Genomic DNA, 25,554 nt, shown 5'->3' on the forward strand with positions numbered 1-25,554 from the left:
CTGTTCATTTCACAGATAATTACTGCTGAAAGACTGATAAAGACAAAAGCCATGTTTACAGCCAGCAACACCAATTAACTCTGCCACAGAGTGTAAATGGCCTGTGAAGGTTCCTTCCATCCTTAGTGGGAAGAATTTCTCAACTTTATTGATGGGAATTGAACAGGAGTCACACACTATTCACTAAGCTACCTGCAGATGTGCCAAGATTGTTTAGCATTTTTAATGAGTTAGCAAATCGTAGTGTAAGTTACTCAGTAAAATCACATAGTTGACAATGAGCAAATTGTGCAAATATATTACTATCTGCACAACCTTGTGTTGTTTTTTCTAGATAAAGAAATGCATAAAACTGCCTAATACAATTGAAAATTGAATGTAAATTGAAAATGCGTGACTGCCATATAAGTTATTTTAAAATGTATAGTCAGGGGTGTGTTGGGGGGGTGAACTGACACAAGCCCTTGTTAAAAAAATTTCAAGAAATGATATAAATTTTGATTGAAGATAACACAAAATAAAATAGACTGAGCTTCATTTAAAAGATCTACACCATGCAAATTTCTTGATAGAAGAAATCAGCAGAAAGTAGTTTATTGCAAAATGCATCATCTATTTATATGAAGGAATATTTTTTCTAATTTTTAGCTATTTTTTACAGTCTGCACTCTTTAACTCTCAGCCTTTGAAATATCAAAGAGGACATTTAACTATTTTTCTTAACTCAGATAAATATTTTTAACCATCTAGCAGGAATGCCTGAAAAGTCACACAAGCAGGGCATGCTTTTGCATTGCATTCAGCACTCAGTATTTTTGAGAAAAAAACAGTAAAAAATTGTTTGCAATGTTGGACTTTATAATTTTATTATTTGTATAGGAATGAACTATAATTAGCAATACTAATCTAAATTTGAGAACATAGCAGATTAGTGTTGCTTATTATACTCACCAGATTTCATTTGTGGACTGTAATAAGCAGGCAGTTCCCATAATATAAATACTACATAACACCCTCTTCCAATTAATTAAATTCTGTCCTTTATTCTGACAGTAAATTGGATAATAAGAATGAATATATATTCATCCATAATATAATATAAGAATGAACAACACCCTTGTTATCCATAAAATAATTTCCTGACTTTGAATACACAACGTTTCCAATTTTACTTCATTTTGCTTCCAATGCACATCAACAGAAAATGAAGTGAATACTGGAGGATGCACCACTCTCCACAAATCAGTGGACATTCATTGCATTTTGTACACAAACACTGAGAGATTGATTTATTTTTTTTTATGGCACTACTTTTCCAATTAAAATATAGTTAGTTTTTAATTAGAGAAGTAGATTTTGATATGTAATCACTGATTATACTCACTTATGTAGACTGAAATGGAAGTACATACTAGAAGAATGCTAAAATTCATACTGGTAATTTTAATATGGCAACCCAAAGGTCGCGGGTTCAAATTCCACCTCAGGCTTGGATCAGAGTAGTACAAAAACCTTGGGAGGTGCATTATGGCCACAGAAGCCGATGCACCAACAACTAACAAAAAAAAAAAAAAAAAAAAAGTAATTTTAATAGATTTTTTAATTTGGTCTGTTGTTTTGGGTTCAACAGCATTCCTGCTACAAAATTAAAATAAAGTCCTGCTGATACGTAATTTTTTTAATTTCTTTTATTATTTAGTAAGGGTTTTATAATATAATAAACTGTACAATTGAATCACTTTTTTTTTTGTATGTGATTTTATTCAGTATTTATTTGGTATTTCTACTCTAAAGTAAAAGTAAATACTGTGAGGATAATACCATCTTGTGTGATTATTAACAATTATGGTCTTCAGAAGTGTCAGATTTTTCTTTTATTTCATATAGGGCACAGTTGAAGTTGTATTTCAGGCTGTTCAAAAAGGTGATCTAGAGACTATAAAACACTTGGGTGCAGAGGATAAAAGGCTGTTAAGAACAAGATCAGAGAGTGGTGAAGCCCTTATTCACGAAGCAATTTTTCTAAATCAACCAGATATTGTGAATTATCTTGTTGAAGCTTATCCTCCAGTCATAAATCTTAAAGATAGGGTATGTTTTTATATTTTCAAAAGAATTTAAAAGCATCTTATATTTTTTGAATTTATTTGATATGCAGTGTGGATTATTTAATTAGTTAGGAATTTTTATGAATAAATTGATCTGCTTTTAAAGTTTCTTTGTGAAAGCTCTTTTTTTTTTTTTTTTTTTTTTTTTTTTACTCTATTTTAATAATTATCTCTTTATCAGCCGTTTAACTTTGTGTTTTTAATTCTATCTTAATATGGAAATCCAATTCATTGCAAACCTTTTTTTTGGATATAGTTCATATGTCTCATCTCATGTATTCTAAATTGATATAATTTAACTTCTTAAACTGTAATTCATGTTTGGTTTGTTTGTGGTGTTACCCATTCAGTGTAAAAAAAGTAAATAAATAATCATCTGTATAATTTTTCAATTAATGTGCAAGCCCACCTCTAGCACGAAACACTTCATAAATTCTTGCTGGTAGGGATTCGACTAGATCCCTTAAAAGCTTATATCAGTATTAAGCCATTCTTGAAAACAATGGAGCCTGCAATTAATTCAGATTTTGTGGATACTGTTGTTGTTTCACTTTCCATTGAAGATAGTTCCATGTGTTTTCTATAGGATTTAAATCTGGTGGCTTTTTTGGCCAATTATAATTATTCCCCTCTATTCCTTCATGTTCCTTATGCCAGTTTAAAACAGCAGAGGCCCCATGAATAGACACTTACAATCTTACAATACAGGAGTATCAGAATCATGAGTATCCCTCAGATGGTCAGCAAAAGGTGCAACCTGATCATCCAAAATATTTATACAATGTATATTTGTATTGTGAATATATATATGGTGCCAGGCTGATTCATCCTGGTTAGCGTTTCAAGTAACCACCATCAAGGTTAAAGGGAAGGGCTTTTGCTTTCGTGAAGGTGACTACAGAGGTCTCAGACAGTTTTTAAATTCTGTACAGTGGGATCAACTGATGATGTTACCAATGTTGAATTCTAAATGGGAAATCTTCAGGGACTTAATTTTGGAGGCTACTAGGCTTTTCATTCCAACTAAGAAATACTGTTCAAGGTTTAAGCCTAAATGGATGTCAGATGAATTAATGAGGCTTGTGGCAGAGAAGAAAAATGTATGGGATGCATATAAAGTATCAGGTGACACAGAAGCCTATGGCAGATATAAACTAGTCTGTAATCAAGTCACAAAGGAGGTTAGGTAGGCGAAGACAGATTACAAGAAATCTTTGGCAAAGGATGCAAAGAAAAACAGCAAAGAGTTCTTTACTTATGTAAACTCTAGAAGGAAAGGGATGAATCAGATTGGACCACTTAACATAGATGGATTGACTATTGATGATCATGCTCAGGGAGCTGATAAACTGAATGAGTATTTTGCATCTACATTCACACATGAGGAGTTATTCAATGAGGAGAGTACCAGAAGTTTATCAAATGCTAACAGGAAGCTAAGTGATTTTGTAATAACTGAGAGCAAAGTGGAGGAGAAATTGTTAAAGTTAAACATAAGGAAGGTACCTGGGATGGAAGAGATCTATCCAGTTATATTAAAGGAGGCAGCAAAGGAAGTAAGCAAACCCTTAGCCATAATTATGAGAGCTTCCTTGGACTCAGGGGAGGGCCCCATGGACTAGAGGTGTGCAAATGCATCACCAATTTGCAAAGGGGGTTCAAAAGGTGACACAAGTAACTACAGACCTGTTAGTTTAACTTGTCTTCCGGGGAAAATAATGGAATCACTTGTTAAAGAAGCATTGCAGGATCATCTAGACAAGACTGCAGTAATAGTTAAGACACAACATGGGTTTGTTAAAGGGAGGTCTTGTCTGACCAATTTGATTGGATACTATGATGTGGTCACAAAGGAACTGAATGCCAAAAATTATTTTGATATCATATACTTGGATTTCAGAAAAGCTTTTGATACTGTTGCACATGAAAGACTGCTGTACAAATTGGAGAGGTATGGCATTAAGGGTAAGTTGCTACAATGGATAAAGGGATGGTTGAGTGAGAGATGACTGAGAGTGGTAATCAATGGACACTGCTCTTTGTGGACAAATGTTATTAGTGGAGTTCCCCAGGGTTCGCCCTTGGGCCCATTGTTGTTTTCTATATTTATCAATGATATTGATGAAGATATATCAGGCTTAGTGTCGAAGTTTGCAATACAAAGGTTGGCAGGGTTGTTAATGACAGTAATGGCAGTGTGCTACTCCAACTGGATCTAGATAAGTTGGGAAAATGGGCTGAGAAGTGGCAACTGAAGTTTAACATTGACAAATGTGAAGTACTGCATATGGGTAGCAATAACCGAAGAGAAACCTACCAACTGTGTGGAACTACACTCAGGGAAGTGGAAAGTGAAAAGACCTGGAGGTAATTGTGCAGTCAAATATGAAGTTCACTGAGCAGTGCAGATGGGCTGCCAGGGCAGGTCATGGAGTCTTGTCAATGATATATAGGAATTTTGCTAGCAGGTACAGGGAGGTGATTATCCCATTATACAAGGCAATGGTCAGGCCACACCTAGAGTACTGTGTACAGGTCTGGAAGCCTAATTTTAGGAAGGATGTCGAGTTGCTAGAATGAGTACAAAGAAGAGTTAACAAGATTGGTGAGGGGAAAAAAGGAGTGCTCTTACCAAGAAAGGCTTAAGTTCCGCAAATTGCAGTGCCTGGAGAGTAGGCACCTGCGAGATGATCTGATTGAGGTGTATAAGGCTTTGAATGGGTTGAGCAAGCTGAATGCTGATGGGATTCTTCCTCTTGCTCAGACTAAGAACCAGAGGGGCACAGTTTCAAATTGAGAAAAGACAGTTGTAGAATAGATGTGCGGAAATTTGCCTTTAGCCAGCAGGTAGTTGATTGGTGGAACAGGCTTCCATCTTTTGTTCTGGAAGCTAATAGCCTAAATAAATTTAAGACTGAGCTGGACAGGCATTTGGAACTGAATGGAAGGGGTGAAATGGGAGGGGGTTTTTTTTGCTGATGCTGCATAAGCTTGCTTTCTTGCATCATATGCCTCTACTAATGCTAAAGTAGGAGACCACTTCATAATAGTTGAAACATCCCAAAGCATTATTGACCCACTTGAACAACACCTTGCACATAGATGAAATACTTTTTTGCTTCTCCTGCAAACTCAGTATCTGGCAGCAGAGCATACATTTACATATTTTTTTTTTTTTTTTTTATTAACAAGCAGCCCCTAGCCAGAAACTGGCAAATATGCTATACATATTATATAAACATGATATACAGATTCATATGATATATGGATTCAAGGTCAAACCATGAATTACAAGGTCATAAAGCAAGCTGGAAGAATTCAATTAATCAGGCTCAATCAATATAATACTGTCCAGACACTAAATCATATGACATACTCTGTATTATTTCCCATTTTAAATTTGTCAGTCCATTTATTAATAGTACTAAAATGACATAAATCTATACATATATGAAACTTATGTATCCTCAAATCAGTCAGATTCAAGACATGCAATGAAGAAAATTAATTTGTAAGATACTCTTTACTACTAATTTTATGTCTCTCAGACTATTGGTTTAGTACCTGCTTAATTTCACTGGAAATCTTTCAGAAAAGAGTGTGCAAACGGTAAAGTTTGGGAACTATTGCTGTAAGTTTATAAATGAATTTAATATTATGTACTCTCAATAATGTTTTTCTAAAGGAACATATTTTTGTATTAAATTTTCTGTTAATGTGTTTTCATATTTAGCAATGCATTTATAGGTGATATAAAACTTGTTTTATACAGCATATTTCCAAAAGAAAATAGACAATTTAATATAACATTTTGACAATAGGTAGGAAGAACACCTCTTCATATAGCAGGACAAACTCAAAATCTAGAATTGTATAGATTTCTGATAGAATCTGGAGCTGATCCAATGATCCTAGATCAGGTATATATTTAAAAGTTGCATCTGAACTTTCATAAATAGAATGTTTTATTGTTTTTACTGCTTACTTTATATTCTATTTTGTGTTTTAGCCCTGGCAGGCCTGAAAACATAATAAAAACAGTAGGTTCATAGCTGTCTTATTTCACTGATAGGTTTTTTGTGAAAAAAGGCAGGAAATAGTTTAAAATGAAAAAAATTTATTTTAATTCTAACTATACAGGCTGGCCTCGATTAACGCAATTAATTCGTCCCGCGAGCACATCGTGCAAAACGGAAACGCGTTAATCGAATATAATAATCAATAGGAAAAATTATAATTGGTCCTTGACCTTCTGGAATGTCCATAAAGAATTTTAAAAATACCTTTTAACTGTATACAATGTAAAAGATAATGAAAATAATTATGGAATTAAATGTTTATTGCATAAAACAGCGGTTCCCAAACTGTGCGCCGCGGAATATTTTAAATTTTCGAGGGAAACATAGTGATACTCGACATCTGTCAGACACCACGCGAACTACTAGCTCGAGGTAATTCACAGTTTCAACATTTCTTATTAAGTTGTTTGGACCTAACTACTAAATGGAACTGTTAGGTATTTCTTTTGGTCTGGGTGCGCCTTGAAAAAATTACTGAGACACTAAGGGCACCGTGAACCGAGAAAGTTTGGGAACCTTTGACATAAAATACACAATGAAGAAATGACTGTTGCGGAAATATTTGAACAGTGTTGACTTTCTCTTTTCATCAATCAATTTCCGATAGCCGACAACAATCTTCTCTGGGCCCTGGCGAAATAAATATTGCAGAGAACCTCAAACCTTTTGTTTGAGGTTCTATGCGATACGAAACATTTCATCTAAATCTTTTACCGTTATCTCCTTCGCGGTAACATTTTCATCTGGGACATTTAAAAATTTGAATTTTTATGCAAGTGTGCATTGACTTTATTAGCAGGAGACAAACAAGTAACATGTCTTCTTCCGATGGTTGATGGAACAAACCGAGGCGGGCAGCAGGCAAACGTTTCTTAATTGACCGTACGACTCGCGGTAAGCTTAACACATGATTCAAATCTTTTTAAACTATCACATAAAAAATCGCGTTAACTGGAAATTTGCATCGTGTAAAGTGAAAAGTGGTATAATTTTTCAAATGGCGTTAACTGAAAATCGCGTTAATCGAACTTGCGTTATGCGAGGCCTGGCTGTATTATGTAATAATATCAATTTAAATAAAAGAATTAAAATATTTTAATTCTAACTATATTATGTAATAATATCAAAAAATCTTTATTATAAAAAAACAGTCTGGTGTCCAAAAAATATATTTCCCAACCAACTGTACAGCAAAAATCATCAGGGCTGCAAGTGGCCAACAAAAAAGGAACCAAAATCCTATGCTAAATTTCCATGACAATGGTGTTTTTTGACACATATGAGCTGTAGAGAATTTTTTATGGCTATACTTTTACAATAAAAAAATAATTAATGAAGGAGATCAAGGGTGAATATCATACTGGAGGAATACATGATGATAGCCTTGTCAGTCAGTTTGGCCCAGGAGAGATTGTGCAAGGTTCATGAGGTTGAATTTTTCTTAGCATGGTCTGTGATTATTAACAGGCAAAACTGTTTTTATAGGGATATGCTTAAATAGAGGGGATGCAAGAATTCTCTGGGCAGTGCTGACAGGCTGCTAAAACAGCCCATGGAGTTCTGTGAAGTATATATCACAACTTTGCCAGATGGAACAGATAGGCAACTATCTCAGAGTACAAAGTAGCATGTTTTGAAATACTGCATGCAGGTTTGGAGACCTCATTTTAGGAATGAAATAGAGCTGTTTGAAAGGATTCAGAGAAGAGCAGCAAAATTCAGTCAGGGGCATAAAAGGGTAATCTTACCAAGAAAGATTTCAGCTCTGCAAATTGCAGCATCTCAAAACTAGGCACCTTCATGGAAATCTGATTGAAGGGTTTAAGGCTTTAAATGGATTGAATAAACTAAATGCTTTTGTATCTTTACTATTTCTCAGATGGACAAACATAAGGAGACACAAATTTAAAAAAAGATGATTAATAGATAGACATACAAAAATTTGCTTTCAGCCAGAGAGTAATTGATTGTTGGAACAAATTTCCATCTGGTGTCATGTGAATGGGTAATCTGAATAAATCTAAGAGGAAGGATTATGCAAATTATTTGAGGAGGTTGGACAGATGGTCTTTTTTTTTTTTTTTTGTTGGTGCTGTATAAGCTTACTTCCTTACATCACTTGCCAGTACTAATATTAAAATTCACAATTAAATGATTCCGATAAATATTTAAATTCATAAGTTTTACTGTTTTGGTATATCAAATACACTGACATGCTAGCTAGACAGGTAAATGTCTTTTCATTTGTAGAATAAGTTGTATAAGATATAATAAAAAAAATAAAGAAAACATGTTTTTTGATACATGTTATTTTTTTGACTTTTAAAAAATTAAGAAATTAATGTAAATTAATTTCTTAACTTTAAAATTTATGGAAAAAAATATTTACCAAATTCTAGTACAATGTTTGAAATGGTCATTCCATTATGTAAGTAACAGTATATGCTCAGCAGTTACAGTACTATTCCAAACAGGAATAGCACTGTAACTGCTACGTGTGTATGATATGTTGTAAACTTCCAATTACAAGCAACTTCAAGGAGCATGTGTACGAAAAGTATTAAGTATATGTGACCTTTAAAAGGCAGAATTTTGAACGAGAATTTTCAATTATTAAGGGTCAGTTGTTGAAGCCAGGATGAAATCTGAAGCAAGGATGTGGAAAACTTCCATTATCAAATTATGCTTCAATTATTTTGATTATGATTCCATTATCAAATTGTGCTATCAATATGCTTTCAATTTAATGCAAAAGGGTGTGATGAGGTCTGTTGCAACAAAGAAGGACAAGAGAAAGCTGTGTACTAACTTGAATGTTGACATAATTTTTTAGTGAAGACTTAAATCATATATTAGTGTAAAGTTTGTGTGAATTATTTTTAGGTTTGGGAAAAGAAATGATGGTTGTTTTTCTACTTAAGAATTTAGCATAAGATGGATGTGTTGCATGCTGCATATTTTATATTTGAAGCATTCCTTGTCTTTACTATGTAAATATTGAATGTTGTGCTAGATGATATTAGAGATTAGCAACTTCATTTTAAAATTCACTTTAAAGATTCTCATAACTGTCCTCTTTGTACTCTGGTTAAGGTTAGTATTTCTGAAGTTTAGTACTATATCCTTCATAACTTCTCATGGGTTATACTACTTCATTTCATTCTGTCTAAGAAATATATCTTGGACATATCCTAAATTCTGAGACCCACTAACAAATATATAAACAGTAACACCAGATATGGCACATATTGCCACTTCTCATACAGCTGTTTCGGTACTTATTGAGCCTCTTCTGTAAGGAGCTGAGCAGAACAGAATTATCCAAAATTCTTTGACAGTTTCACGTATCTTCTTTCCATACAAACTGGGTGCAACTATTTTTAACACTGGATAAATTGCAAACCACACAGTGTGTAAAAAAAAAGGGGGGGGGGGGAATACAAAAATGAATCAAACTCAGAATGAAAACCAAGAAAGTCACCATATTAAATGAAATATTAAAAAAAATTATACAAAGCAAATAAAGACTACTCAAACTTACATAATTGTTTTAAAAAATACTATTAAAAGGAATGTTACATGAAATTAAGTAATTAGCATTAGCATTAGTAGAGGCATTTGATGCAAGAAAGCAAGCTTATGCAGCATCAGCCAAAAAAAAAAAAATAAATAAATAAAATAAAAATAAATAAATAAAAAATAACCACTTCCACTTCACCCCTCTGTTCGTTCGAAATACCTGTCCAGCTGAGCCTTAAACTTATTTAGGCTATCAACTTCCATGACAAGGGATGGAAGTCTGTTCCACCAACCAACCACCCGCTGGCTAAAGGCAAATTTCCTCACGTCTATCCTACATCTGTCTTTCCTCAATTTGAATTTATGCCCTCTCAGGTGATTTTTCTGAGCAAGAGGAAGAATCCCATCAGCATTGAGCATGCTCAAACCATTCAAGGCTTTATACACCTCAATCAGATCACCTCACTGGTGCCTAGTCTCCAGACACTGTAATTTGCAAAACTTAAGCCTTTCTTCATAAGAGCACCCCTTTGTTCCATTCACCAATCTTGTTGCCTTTCTCTGTACTCGTTCCAGCATCCCTACATCCTTCTTGAAATGAGGCCTCCAGACCTGTATACAGTACTCTAGGTGTGGCCTGACCATTGCCTTATACAAGGGGAATAACCACCTTTCTATCCCCCCTCCAAAAAAAATTCCTGTATATCATTGACAAGACACCATGAACTACTCTTGCAGACCGTCTGCACTGCTCAGAAAACTTCATGTCTGCCTGCAAAATTATTCCCAGGTCCTTTTCATTCTCTACCACTGTCAGTGTAGTACCACACAGTTGATACGTTACTCTGTGGTTATTGCTTCCTATATGCGGTACTTTTCATTTGTCAATGTTAAACTTCAGTTGCCACCTCTCAGCCCACCTGCTCAACTTTTCTAGATCCTGTTGCAGCAGCGTACTGTCTGTTTTGTTTGTTTGTTATGTGGTTTTTAGGAGCATTAGCAACTAAGGCCATATTGTTCCGGGGATATGCGGTGGTCATTCCCTGACCTTTCTGCATCCTCTGATGATGGGGAACACAAATCTAAGGAAGTGCATCCAGCTGACATATACTGACAATGCAATTATTATTATTATTAGCTATGTGGTGCAAGGAAGCCTGAGACTTATGCTGCACCAGCCAAAAAAAAAAAAAAAATTCTGAATTACTCTGAGAGAGTGGGGGGGGGGAAGAGAAAACAAGAGTCAGAAGAAGGGAATCACAAGAGAGAAGAATGATGACACCCTGGGTATGCCAAGCCCATACTCACCAGATGTGAGCTCCTGGGGGGTTAATGTTGAATCAGTTTGGTGTAACATAAGCATTGGGAAAGCAAAAATGAGAGCAAGAGTCTGTTATAGGCCTAATGAGTACAATGATCAATTATACAGACAAATAGCAAGCCAGTAAATCATAGTGCCTTATAATGGGGGATTTTAACTTCCCAGATATTGACTGGAACTTGTGGGTTGGTCACTCCTGCACTAGCAAAGCTTTTGTGGATTTATTGGATGATTGTTTTCTACAGTAGCATGTTAGAGAGGTAACCAGAGGGAGTAACATGCTTGATCTGATTATCAGCAGTGATTATTCATGCATAAAGAATTTACAGATAAAAGAACCACTAGGTGGCAGTGATCATAGTGTACTGATGTGGGATTTACTTAAAGATGTAACTACCATCAGGGGTAAAGGGAACGGCTTTTGTGAACGTGACTACAGTGGTCTCAGAGATTTTTTAAGTTCTATACAGTGGGACCAACTGATGATGTTACCAACAACAAATTCTAAATAGGAAACATTCAAGGAAGTAACCTTGGAAGCTACTAGGCTTTTTGTTCCACTAAGAAATACTGTTATAGGTTTAGGCTGGAATGGATGTCAGATGAACAAATGAGATGAGACTTGTGGCAGAGAAGATGAATGCATGGGATGCATATAAATTATCAGGCAACACAGAAGCTTATAGTATTTATAAGCTAGTCAGTAATCAAGTCACAAATGAGGTTAGGCAAGCAAAGGCAGATTATGAGAAACCTTTGGCAATGGATGCAAAGAAAAACAGCAAAGACTTCTTTACTTATATAAACTCTAAAAGGAAGGGGATGAATCAGATTAGTCCACTTGATATCAATATTTTGACTGTAGATGATCATTCTCAGATAACTGCCAAACTAAATGAGTATTTTACATCTACATTCACACATGAGGAGTCATTCAAGGAGAAGAGGGCCAGATGTTTATCAAACTCTAACAGGGAGTTAAATGATTTTGTAATAACTGAGAGCAAAGTGGAGGAGAAATTGTTGAAGTTAAGCATAAGAAAGGCACCTGGGGGTGGATGGGATGTATCCAATTATATTAACGGAGGTGGCAAAGGAAGTAAGCAAACCTTTAGCCATAATTATGAAAGCATCCTTGGACTCAGGGGAAGTCCCCACAGATGAGAGGCGCAAATGTATCTCAAATTCATAGTGAGATCAAAGGGTGATATGAGTAATTGCAGACCTGTTAGTTTGACTTCTGTTCCTTGGAAAATAATGGAGTCACTGGTTAAAGAAGCATTGTAGGATATGTAGACAAGACAGCAGTAATAATTCACACAGCATGGGTTTTTAAGGGGAAGTCTTGTCTGACCAATTTGATCGGATACTATGACATGTTCACAAAGGAACTGGATGCAAAAAATTATTTTTATATCATATACTTGGATTTCAGGAAAGCTTTTGATACTGTTGCACATGGAAGACTACTGTTAAAATTTGAGTAATATGGCATTAAGGGCAAGTTGCTACAATGGATAAAAGGATGGTTGAGTGGGAGAAGACAAAGAATGGTAATCAGTGGATACTGCTCTTCATGGACTAATGTTATTAGTGGTGTCCCCCAGGGTTTGGTGTTTGGCCCATTGTTGTTTTGTATATTTATCAATGATATTGATGAAGGTATATCATGCTTAATGTCAAAGTTTGCAGATGATACAAAGGTTGGGAGGATTGTTAATAACAGTAATGACAATGTGCTGCTGCAACAGGATCTGGAAAAGTTGGGCAGATGGGCTGAGAAATGGCAAATGAAGTTTAACATTGACAAATGCAAAGTACTGCATATAGGCAGCAGTTACCCCAGAGTAATGTACGAACTGTTTGGTGATTCACTCAGTGTAGTGGAGAATGAAAGAGACCTGGGGGTAATCGTGCAGTCAGATATGAAGTTTTCTGAGCAGTGAAGACAGGCTGCCAGTGTAGGTCATGGAGTCTTGTCAATGATATACAGGAATTTTTCGAGCAGGGATAAGGAGTTTATTATCCCCCTTGTATAAGACAGTGTTCAGGCCCCTCTATATACAGGTCTGGGAGCTTCATTTTAGGAAGGATGTAGAGAGTTGTTAGAATGAGTACAGAGAAGGGCAACAAGGCTGGTGAGGGGAACAAAGGGGTGCTCTTGTGAAGAAAGGCTTAAGTTCTCCAAATTTCAGTGTGTTTGGGCAGATGGACCATCAGAGACTAGGCATCTGAGATGCAATCTGATTGAAGTGTATAAGGCCTTGAAAGGATTGAGCAGGCTGAATGCTGATGGGATTCTTCCTCTTGCTTGTTTTACAAAGCTGAGGGAGCATAAATTGAAATTGAGGAAAGATAGTTGTTGAATAGGTGTGCGGAAACTTTCCTTTAGCCAGTGGGTAGTTAATTGCCGGAACAAACTTCCATCTGTCATTGTGGAAGTTGATGGCTTAAATAAATTAAAGGCAAAGCCAGACAAACATTTGGAACAAATGGATGGGTGAAATGGGAAGGTTTTTTTTTTTTTTTTTTTCTGGCTGATGCTGTATAAGCTTGCTTTTTTGCTTCATATGCCTCTGACTGTCCTTTAAACCATGTAGAAATCACATCTCAGCAGCAAAGTGTTTTCCATGAAGAAAAATTTCAGGGTAGGAAAGAGGAAGCAATCTGAGGGTGCAAGGTTGGGTGGGGGGAATAAGCAGGATGCGGTAATACTTCAAACCCATATTTGTTATGCATACCTCACTAGCATTCAAGGAATGTGCAGGGGCATTATTGTGGAGCATGCACCCATCTTTTGGCAGCTTTCCCCATCTTTTTTTCTTTTATAGCAGTACATAGTTTTATGAGTAGGTTAGAGTAATACTTCATCATCACAATACAGCCCTTTTGAAATTGTTAGTGTTATACCATGCTGATCCCAAAAAACTGATAGCATCACCTTGCCAGCACTTGATTGTACCATTGCCTTTTTGGGAGTGGTGATCCTGTATGCTTCTATTGTTTTCACATTACTTTTGGAATCATAGCGATGGATCCAAGTTTCATCCATGGTGACTAGCTGTGAAAAAAAAAAAAAAAACACCTCTTGCTTTTCTTGGCATGTCAACAACATTTCATGTGCATATTTTGCCCTTTCCTTCTTCTGGTAAGAGGTCAGATGTCTGGGAACTTATCTAGCAGAACACTTTACTCATATGGAACTGTTGATGAATGATGTTCTCCACAGACCCTACGCTAATTTGGAGCACCTTCAGCCAGTTCTTTGATGCTAATATGGCAATCGTCCAGAATTAAAGCTGTGATTTTTACAATACTCTTTTCTGTTACAATAGTTGCTGGCATCCTGGGATTTCTTCATCATGCACTGAGGTTCTTCTGCATTTGAATTGTTTTTACCAATATGCGACAACACTATAACTTGGGCAGTCTTCTCCACGAACTGGAACAATTTCTTTGTTGATTGTTTTGGGTGTTTCCCCTTGCAGAAAGAGAAACCAAATGACTAATCTGTATTCCACTTTATCTGTGGTGACACTTCATTCAGTGCTGGAACAAACTTCCATCTGTGTGGTTGCTATAGAGATTTCAAGGTATCAAACAAAGAAAATTTCATCTTTTATTCTATTTATGAGGGGAGATTCAAATATTTTTGAACCCCCCCCCCATAAATATAGCTGCTTTCAAATAGCTAGCCATCAGCCATTCCCCCCCCTCCCCCAGAGAGATTGGTGAATCCATGGCTACACACTATTTTCATTTACTTTCATGTATAAATTACAACAAACTGTTTATTATGGTTTATGTATGAAATTATATAATGTATAATAATATATGCTGATGAATATTGCAGAAAGGAAGAACAGCAGAACATTATATGAATAATTCTGCAAAGAGAAAGTATTCATTCATGTTAGAAAATAATAAAGTAGAAGTTGAATCCTTAAGAAAAGAAGAGATAGAGAAAACAGCAGCTGAAGAAATAGTAGAAAGTGAAAGTTCTAACCAAAATTATGATACAAATGAAGAAAACAAACAATCTGATGAAAGTGAAGAAACTTCAGAACAGACTGATGAAAATAAAGAAAATTTGAAACAGACACCAGAAGGAAAAAATAGAGAGTCTGCCAAAATTGTTCATCAGACTCCTGTTGAAAGTACAGGTAAGACATAACTTTATATTAAATTAATCTACCACTGATGTTAATAATAATAATATTTCTTGGAACTTGATTTAATCCACTAGCCAGCCATAATTGTTCCAGAAAGTAGCCTAATATTTAAAATCTATAAACTAAATAGATTTATTTGAATATATATTTTTTTTACATTAATGAAAGTTTATAAATTTATAAGCCCTAGACATGTGTGCAGGTTCCTGGAAGGGGAGGGAGAACCACTTTTTTCCCTCCTCCAGGACAGAAAAAAAAAAGTGCCCTAATTCTCATATATTAACTGTACTTAGTTTTCAGTATTTAAGAAAGCTGGTGGCAGTGCTTTTCTTTAAACCAGATAACAAAATTCCATCTTAGGATATACTGGATGAAATGGTACCCTCTGTTGCCATTGTGATTAAAATGGATGTTTTTAAAAATATTTTCCTTGTGTTCTGCTGTATGCAAAAATGAAAAAAGAGAAATCATTGCTACTTTTGGAACATTGTTTACAATGAATGCTTATAGCTGCTATATTTTAACTTTCTAAAATTGATGTAAATATCAGCTTATGCAAAGATATTGCTAGTTTAAAGCTAGATATAGTAATACATGGACTGGCAAAATATGAAATGACAATCATTTCAGACATTTTTGATGCATTTTAGGCAACGTATATTTGTATATAATGCATGATTTATGTACTTTACCTGTAACATATATAATATTGGCATACTTACACTGAGTTATGAAAACACATTAAATAAATTATTTTAAATATTTTAATTTAATATTTTTTATTCTCTTTAGGAGATCGATTAAATGAACTAATAAACAAATGGATTGATGAGAAAGATTTATTAAGACTGGAACATGTAGTTATTGCTGGTCAAGGAGAGAGATTGATTGGTCGAACATCTGAGGAAAGACAAGTTCAAGAATTCCTTGATTTGGTTCCTACTTATATGGTAAAAAATAATAACTTATAACAAATTTGCATGGATATTTAATATATGAAATGAAAGTTTCTTGTTAAATTTGATATTTCTAAAACTAATTAGACATATCTTTTTAGCCTACTTTCAAAAAGGGAAGGGGATGCCAGAAGTTTATCAAACTCTAATGGGAAGCAAATGATTTTGTGGTAACTGAAAGGAAAGTGGAAGAGAAACAGTTGAATTAAACATAAAAAAAAAAAAAAAAGTGCCTGGTGGGGTGGAGAGGATCTATCCAATTATATTAAGTGAGGTAAAAAAAAAAAAAAAAGGTAAAGTGCAGCCATTATCAACCCACTGCAGGATGGAAGCCTCCCCAACAATTCATGTTGAGGGAAATGGACCATAATCTGCCACGCTGCTCCAGTGCGGGTTGGCAGATCGACCGTATTCAGCAGTCAGGGGCTTGAACCCCGGTCTACTCAAAGAGCATGTGCTACTGCACTCCCGCTCCTGCCCACTCGGCTACGGAAGTGGGGTAAGCAAGCCATAATTATGAGAACATCCTAGGATTCAGGAGAGGTCCCTGTTGACTGGAGATATACAAATATATCCCAAATTCACAGAGGGGGGATCAAAAAGTGACATAAGTAATTAAAGACTTGTTAGCATAACATCTATTCCAGGAAAAATAATGAGTTGTTAAAGAAATAATGCAGGACTATCTAGACAATTATACTGCGCTCACATTGTGTTCTAGGAATGCAATTATACTGCACTCACAGTGTGTACTAGGAATGCAATTATACTGCACTCACAGCATGGATTTGTTAACAGGTGGTCTTGTCTGACCAACCTGATTGGATACTGTGATGCAGTAACAGGGAAACTGGATACAAATAATACTTTTGATATACTTAGATTTCAGGAAAGCTTTTGATACTGTTGCACATGAGAGACTGCCGTACAAATTGTAGTAGTGTGCAATTAAGGGAAAGTTGCTGCTATGGATAAAGTCCCATCCGTACATAGTGGTTATCGATGGACACTGTTTCTTCTTCGTGGACTAATGTTATTAGTGGAGACTAAGGGTTCAGTGCTGGGCCCATTGTTGTTTTCAATATTTATTAATGATATTGATGAACACCTATCAGGCTTAATGTCTTAAGTTTGCAGATGATACAAAGGTTGGTAGATGGTTGATGACAGTCAACAGTAATCAAGGTAAGCTACTACAACAAGATCTAGAAAAATTAGGCTGATTGACTGAGAAATGGCAATTAAAGTTTAACATTGACAAATGCAAGATACTGTACATGGATAGCATTAATCCCACATTAACATATCAACTGTCTGGTACTACACACAGGGTAGTGGAAAATGAAAAAGGGCTGGGGTAATTGTTCATTCAGATATAAAATTCTCTGAGCAGTGCACACTGGCTGCCAGGACAGCTCATTAGGTTTTGTCAATGAGATATAGGAATACTTTGTTTTCTGCATACTTTGCTAGCAGTGATAAAGAGGTGATAATTGCTTTGTACAAGATCTTGGTTAGGCTGTACCTTGAGTACTTCATACAGGTGTGAAGGCCTCATTTTAGGAAAGATATAGATCTGCTGAAACAAGATGGATTTTAGGAAGGATGTAGATCTGAGAAGGGCAAAGAGATTAGTGATGGGAGCAAAAGGGTACTCTTACCAAGAAATGCTTCAGTTCTGCAAATTGCAGTGTCTAGAGACAAGATACCTGCTAACAGTTCTGATTGAGTTGTTTAGGGCTTTAAATGTATTGAATAAGCTCAATGCTGATGGCAATCTTCCTCTTCCTGAGACTACACATGAAGGAGCATAAATTCAAATTGAGGAAGGATGGTTGCAGAATACATCGATGAGCCAAAACATTATGACCACCTACCTAATATGATGTTGCTCCTCCACATGCAGCCAAAAAAGCTCGTACGCAGTGAGGCATGGACACTATAAGATTTCTAAATGTCTTGTGGTATCTGGTACCAACATGTATCCAGCAGATCCTTTAAATCCTGTAAGGTCTGTGGTTGAGACGCTGCAGATCGCAGTTACTGTTCCAACACAAACCACAGATGCTCGATGGGACTGATATCTGGGGAATTTGGAGGGGCAATACCTGGAAGTCTTCCTCATGTTCCACGAACCAGTCTCGAACAATCCAAGCGGTGTGACATGGCACATTATCCTACTGAAAGGCAGCACCACCAGAGGAGAAGATCCTTGCCGTGAAAGGGTGTACCTGGTCAGCAATGATGTTTAGGTAGGTGGTAGATGTCAGAGTGCCTGGAACACATGGTTTAAAAAACACATGGTGTAACAGGAAACATGATTCATCAGACCAGACGACCTTCTTCCAATCACTCAAGGTCCAGTTTTGATGCTTGCGTGCCCATTGTAGGTGCTGTCGCTGGTGAACCGTGGTTAGCATGGACACTCGGAGTGGCCTGTGGCAACGTAGCCCATTTTCAGCAGAGTTCGATGTACTGTGTGATGTGACACATTACTCTCAGCACCAGCATTCCAAATACCAGCGAGTTGTGTCACAGTCGCCCTTCTGTGCCACGTACCATCCAGGAGAGCCTTCACTCATCTCAAGCATCGATGAGCCATGGTCATCCAACACCTCGCCGGTGGTTCATGGGTTTTTCCCTCCTCAGACCACTTTTGGTAGGTACTAACCACGGCTGACCATGAGCATCCCACCAGCTGTGCCATTTCAGATATGCTCTGGCCATTACAATTTGGCCTTTGTCAAACTTGCTGAAGTCCGCTGCCTTTCCCATCTGAAGAACAAGAGTATCACTGATTAATGGAGCTCAGGATCAAGCATTTTTATACCATGTCCTGACCCATGCACATGCTGTAGTTCACCTGTAGTTGCTTCAATTTGCATAACAACTTGCTGGTCATAATGTTTTGGCTCATCAGTGTAGATGTGCAGAAGTTTGCCTTCAGCTAGTGGGTCGATTGTTGGAACAAACTTCCATCTATTGTTGTGGAAGTAATTAGTTTGAATGAATTCAAGGAAGAAGTAGACAAATTCTTGGAGGGGATGGAATGGGTGAGATGGCTAGAGTGAGGTTTTTTTTTTTTTTTTTTTTTTGCTGATGATCTGTAAGCTTTCTTTCTTGCATCATTTGCTGCTACTAATACTAAAAGAGAAGGCAAATTGAAAAGAACACTTGTGTGAGTAAATTATGGAATATTATTTTCCACTTTCTCACGAAAATGTGGATTTTATTTATGATCAAGCAATAAAAAAATTTATTGCAATTTTAAATGCAATAAAAAAGTATTTTATTGCATTTAAAATACTTTTAAATGCAATAAATCACATATTTTCAGAAAAAAGAAAATTTGAGATATGTATAACAAAATTTGTTATACATATCTCAAATTATGTGAAAGGAATTCTGCATAAGTTTCTTCTCTCTTTCACATGGTGTTATTACCAATTTCGTTCATAAATGATGGTCAAAATAATATGAAGCAAGGTAAAATTTAATATGGCTGTGTATTACGACAATCAGAATTCCAAGGAGCATTTATGAAGGATGCGGGAGAGACTTCTTAGTAAAACTGTTCAGGAGAGAGCTGCTGCTGCTGTACCTTCTTTCTGCATCCAAACATGCCTTTAACATTACTTATTGAAACCATTTTCAATCTTAAAATTCTCATTTTGGAAGAATGGCATTATTTAACTTTGAAGTTGTATCTAAATTCTTTGTTTTATCAGCATTTATTCATTCATAAATATGTGCCCCATTACTATTCACACTTCCGTGTGGTACTTTAATTGGGCATTTCAAATGTTCAATTGATCATTGAATATTTGAAAGAAACTGCTGTTTTTAAGGCAAGTTCACAAATGCATAAGTATCTATTAGCTTCACCATGTCTCTTATGACATCCAGTTCTCTGCCCACATGTACCAATTTGGCTCCTAGTGAAATGGATTTACACTGAATTTTATATTGGGCTCTTCAGAAACATGTCAAGCTGTTTATAATTCAGAAAATTTTGACAAATAATTAAACAACAAAATTTGTTATACATATCTCAAGTTTATTTATTTTTTTATTACTATTTTTAAACGTATCTTGGATTATATTCAATGGATTTTCATTAAATTCCATAATTATTAATTAAATTATTAATTCACGAAAAAAAAATTGAACGCATCTGAAATTTAATGTGTACTTCCATTATTTAATCTGATTTTAAGTATTTCTGAAATGAAAAAGAACCCAGAATCAAAACATAAACAGAAATTAAACTTGAAATAGAGCATAATAGAAAATTAACAGAATGAACTGATGTAGTAATAGGGATAATGATAAGTTGGACTACTATTTACACACACACACACACACACACACACACACACACACACACACACACACACACACACACACACACAGTCTCTAACTAAGATCATCTTCATTCACTGCAAGCTCTGGAGCCTTTTATATAGGCTCCCTTTTTTTTTTTGTCTCCTGGTGTTTCTTCAGTTTTTGAACCTCACATTCAGTTTTCTTTTGCTGATTAGTCATCTGCATCAAGTGTCATTCTACAACTAGATTACTGCTTATTTTTTTTAATGCAGAAATTATTTTGTTATCTAATAGTAGTAGCAGTAGTAATGGTAAATAATGCAAGAAAGCAAGCTTATATAGCATTAGTGATGCATCTTCAATCTGGCGACCTTCTAATTGAAACTTCTAAAACACCTCATTCAGAAAAATTGTTAAAATTAACAACATTTAACAATATTCCAGTGTTGGATATGCTCCATAACACTCTGAATGCATCTAAAGGCATTATTAGTGAATGGGACTTACTGTCTCTGAAGAAGAAATAGTACGAGCCTAGTGAACAAAAGGTGACACATGCTCGGAGAATAATGACCAAAAAAGATGGCAACCTACTACCAACCAGGTCCAATATTTTGGCATTCAGCACTCTGAATCTTCCACCTTCTGTTAAAGCAAGTTACTTAAACTACAAGATTCAACCTTACATCCCGAATCCCATTCACTGCTTTAAGTGCCAAAAGTACGGCCATACACAAATGGCATGCCGTGTGTATTTTTGGCTCCAAGGAGACTGTACAGCTTCTTCTCCTACTTGCCCAAACTGTAAAGCTTCCTTTACAGAAGCCATCCTACATTTTCTAAAGCATGTGACCTTTGGAAAACAGGAAAAAAAATCCAGAAATATAAAGTGGAGCATAAAGTCACATATCCTGAAGCAAGAAAGCAAGTGCTGTTAACCATGCCTAGCCGATCATATGCATCGATCACCAGAAGTAACTGCTCAGTTCCAATGCAAACAGATGTCTCCATAGAACTGAGCAGTTCTTTTTCTACCTGGGCAAAAACTTTGCTGACATCCAAAAAGAAACTTAGTAAATGAGACCAGCAATACGCCGATCAGTATCTCAACTGATGCTATCTCAACATTGCCCGAAACAGCAAAATCACCAATTGTTGAAGACCAGGAAAAAGTGAAACCGTGCAATAGCAAAATGGAAATTGACATTTGACCAGAGTATTGAAGACTCAGTATTAAAATTGCATGCTAATGATACCATAGAAACAGAACGACCAACCTTTTCCAGGAATGAAAAATTAAAACAAAGCAGACTGAAGCCTTCTCAGAAAAAACAGATCAATCTTCCTCGATCAAACCCAAACAATGAATAAATGCCTACAATGGAGCTGTAGAGGATTACACAGTAATTTTGATGACCTGGGTGATTTACTTATTCAAACAAATACAGTAGGTGTATGCTTACAGGAAACATTTCTATCACCAAAAATTCTCTCTCAGATTCAAAAATTACACCGTGTTTAGCATTAGCATTAGTAGAGGCATATGATGCAAGAAAGCAAGCTTATGCAGCATCAGCAAAAAAACCCCCTCCCATTTCACCCCTCCATTCGTTCCAAATGCCTGTCCAGCTCAGCATTAAATTTATTTAGGCTATGAACTTCCACAACAAAAGATGGAAGTCTGTTCCACCAATCAACTACTCGCTGGATAAAGGCGAATTTCTGCACATCTATTCTATAACTGTCTTTCCTCAATTTGAATCTGTGCCCCCTCAGGTTAGACAAAACTGCCCCTTAGCATTTTCTTACCTTCTTTACTGCCTCTCTCAATATAATTGGATAGATTCCATCCACCACAGATGCCTTTTTTATTTCCATCTTCAACAAATTCTTCTCTACTTTCCTTTCACTTATCACAAAGTTATTTAGCTCCTCGTTAGAGTTTGGTAAATTTCTGGCATCCCCTACCCTAAAGAATTCCTCATATGTGAATGTAGATTCAAAATACTGATTTGATTTGTTTGCAATCTGAACAGGATCATCAACAGTTAACCCATAGACAGCAAGTGGCTCAATGTGATTCAACCACTTCTTCTGCTGTTAATATAAGCTTAGAAGTCTGTGCTGTTTTTCTTTACATTCTTTGCCAGAGGGCAAAGAAGGCAAAAAGATATCTTCAGGGCTGTGTTCAAGTATTGAAGACCTCATCTGAAAAAAGACATTGAGCTTCTTCAAATGGTCCAAAGACAGGCAACTCATATGGTGAGATCAGCAAAAGGGTGACCATATGAGGAAAGACTCCGTATGTGTGCTACAGAGCTTGGCAACCAGTTGCTTCAGAGGTGACACGATTGGGGTTTATAAGGCTCTGAGAGGGTTAATAAAATGAATGAATGATGAATTTTCGCTGTTATAGAGAATTCCAGAACTCATGCACATAAATTCAATTACAGGGAAGAGGTTTAGACTAGATTGTAGGAAGTTTTCTTTTGGCCACCAAGTCATTGATTGCTAGAACAGGTTGCCTTCACAAGTAATTGAGACTGACAGTTTGAATAAATTCAGAGGTTAACTGGATGGTTACCTATGTGAGGAGGGAAGTAAATTATTTGTATTTTCTTATCTGTTCTTTTTTTTCTTTCTTTCTTTATTTTTTTTTCAGCTATAGCAGCAAAAGCCTGTGGCTTCCTCATACTATATAGCTATTACTGTTACTATTACTACTACTATTGTCTCTTTTGATAATGTGAAAGACAGTTACAACTGACACTAAATTTTATTGACAGTTACCATGAAAGTGCCATACTAAGATCTGGCACTTTTATTGTAACTGTCAATGAAATTTAGCACCGGTTGGAAATACCGAAAAAGTAGCTTACTAAAGTGACAGTCAAGCTTAGGTCCATTCATTTTTTGAGATATAAAACAACACTGATTATTACAAAGTTATTAGTTATTAGCTCCCCCTTTAACTTGAGCAAATTATAAATTATAAAACTAAGGTCTAATTTGTATAACTTGGTGATATATAATTGATGTTACAATGATGTATAATGTGTTATCCCTTCAAGAGAGGGTGTCTCAAAAATATTGGTACAAATGTTTAGGGGAGGGAGGTAGGTAACATCTAAAGGAATGTGAATCGCATAGGAACCCATAACCGGAAACGTCACTGTAAGTCGGTACACGGCACTGTTCGTCAGTTCGCGAGAGGGAAAATTTCTGGTTTACTCATTCAAGCAGTAGTCGCTGCACGAAGAGCATGCATCGATATACGAACTGTGAGCTGGCAGACATGCACCTAGTGTATGGATTAACAGAGGGCAATGGACAAGCCGCTCAACGAATTTATGGAGAACACTTCCCAGACCGACATGTACCGAACCACCGTTTGTTTGCATATGTGCATCAAAATTTGTGCGATTATGGGTCATTTAGAGGTAACAGGAGTAGTGCGGGCAGACCACGTTCGATGCAAACTCCCGCCATGGAAGAAGTGTGTTGAATGCCGTCCAGAATAATCCTACTACCAGCACACATGCCATTGCCTCTGCCTTAGGAGTGTCTCGTTGCAGTGTACAGCGTGTCTGGCACGACGATTCCTTACACCCCTTTCATCTCCAAAGGATTCAGTTACTGCTCCCCCAAGATCATTCTGCACGTGTGGCTTTTGCGCAGTGGTTTCTCCAAGAAAGCGTTCAAGGTTTAGGCCTAAATGGTTATCAAATAAACAGAGAAGGGCAACAAGATTTGTGAGGGGAATGAAGGGATCCTCTTACCAAGAGAGGCTTAAGTTCTGCAAATTGCAGTGGCTGGAGACTAGGCACCTGCGCGGTGATCTGATTGAGGTGTATAAGGCCTTGAATGGGTTGAGCACGCTAAATTCTGATGGGATCCTTCCACTTGTTCATATTAAGAACCTAAGGGGGCATAAATGCAAATTATGAAAAGACAGATGTAGAATAGATGTGTGGAAATTTGCCTTTAGCCAGCGGATGGTTAATTGTTGGAACAAACTTCCATCTGTCGTTGTGGAAGTTGATAGGTTGAATAAATTTTAGGAGGGACTGGACAGGCATTTGGAAGGAATGATGTGATTTTTTTTTTTTTTTTTGGCTGATGCTGCATAAGCTCATACACATGCTTTCTTGCATCACATGCCACTACTACTACTACTACTACTTGAATTTTCCAGCCTATGTTTTGTTCACGGATGAGGCTTATTTCACTCGGGAAGGCTTATTCAATCAGCACAATGCCCATGTGTGGGCTCACGACAACCCATATGGTGTGTGTGCCCCCATGCTGCACAACATCGCTTCGCAATAAATGAGTGGGCAGGTATGGTCGGTGACTGCTTAGTCGGCCCATACCTGTTACCATCCCGCATGAACTCTGCTAAATATCGGATCTTTCTTGAACAAGTTCTACCAGGGTTACCTGACGATGTTCCAGCAAATGTGAGAAGCAACATTTGGTTTCAACATGACGGGACGCCTGCCCATTATGGAAGGCATGTTTGTGACCATTTGAACAGGCGTTTTGGGCGTCGATGGATTGGCCGTGGTGGACCCGTTGCCTGGCTCCCATGCTCACCTGATTTATTGAGCCTTGATTTCTTTCTGTGGGGGGCCCTCAAATCTGTCGTGTATGAATCGCCTGTGGAGACAGAAATGGATCTTGTGGCGAGACTCGTCTGCGCTGCTGCTACTGTCAAAGAAACTCCAGGTGTGTTCGACCATGTCCACCAATCCATGCTGCATCGGTGTCATGCATGTATCACGTCTCATGTGGAACCTTCAAGCATCTGTTGTAACATCATGAAATGCATCCATCTCGTATACTCCATTGTTAATATTATGTCAAATAAATGTTTGGCACTAATTACTGTCTTGTGTCATTTCTGCTTCTTGTGCCTCTGCTACTACTTTCTGGTTATGGGTTCCTATGCGATTCACATTCCTTTAGATGTTACCTACCTCCCCTAAACGTTTGTACCAATATTTTTGAGACACCCTGTATAGTGTGCTTTTGTTAGCACACTTATGATTAATATCTAAATTTAGTATTCAT

The 25,554-nt window shown here is 36.6% G+C and overlaps 1 protein-coding gene across 1 annotated transcript in view; it reads left to right on the forward strand.

Annotated features, from left to right (window-relative positions):
* LOC150079425 (uncharacterized) overlaps window positions 1-25,554 on the forward strand; it is a 227,770-nt gene that overhangs the window by 130,441 nt on the left and 71,775 nt on the right. Inside the window, exons 15-18 of the mRNA XM_090383066.1 lie at window positions 1,888-2,091; window positions 5,930-6,028; window positions 14,881-15,190; window positions 15,992-16,149. Of these exons, the coding sequence (XP_090239192.1) occupies window positions 1,888-2,091; window positions 5,930-6,028; window positions 14,881-15,190; window positions 15,992-16,149 (771 nt within the window). The remainder of the gene's footprint in view (window positions 1-1,887; window positions 2,092-5,929; window positions 6,029-14,880; window positions 15,191-15,991; window positions 16,150-25,554) is intronic.

The sequence above is a fragment of the Mastigoproctus giganteus genome, chromosome 10, assembly GCF_048544385.1.
Source record: "Mastigoproctus giganteus isolate SK-2022 chromosome 10, ASM4854438v1, whole genome shotgun sequence".
NCBI classification, from domain to species: Eukaryota; Metazoa; Arthropoda; class Arachnida; order Uropygi; family Thelyphonidae; genus Mastigoproctus; species Mastigoproctus giganteus.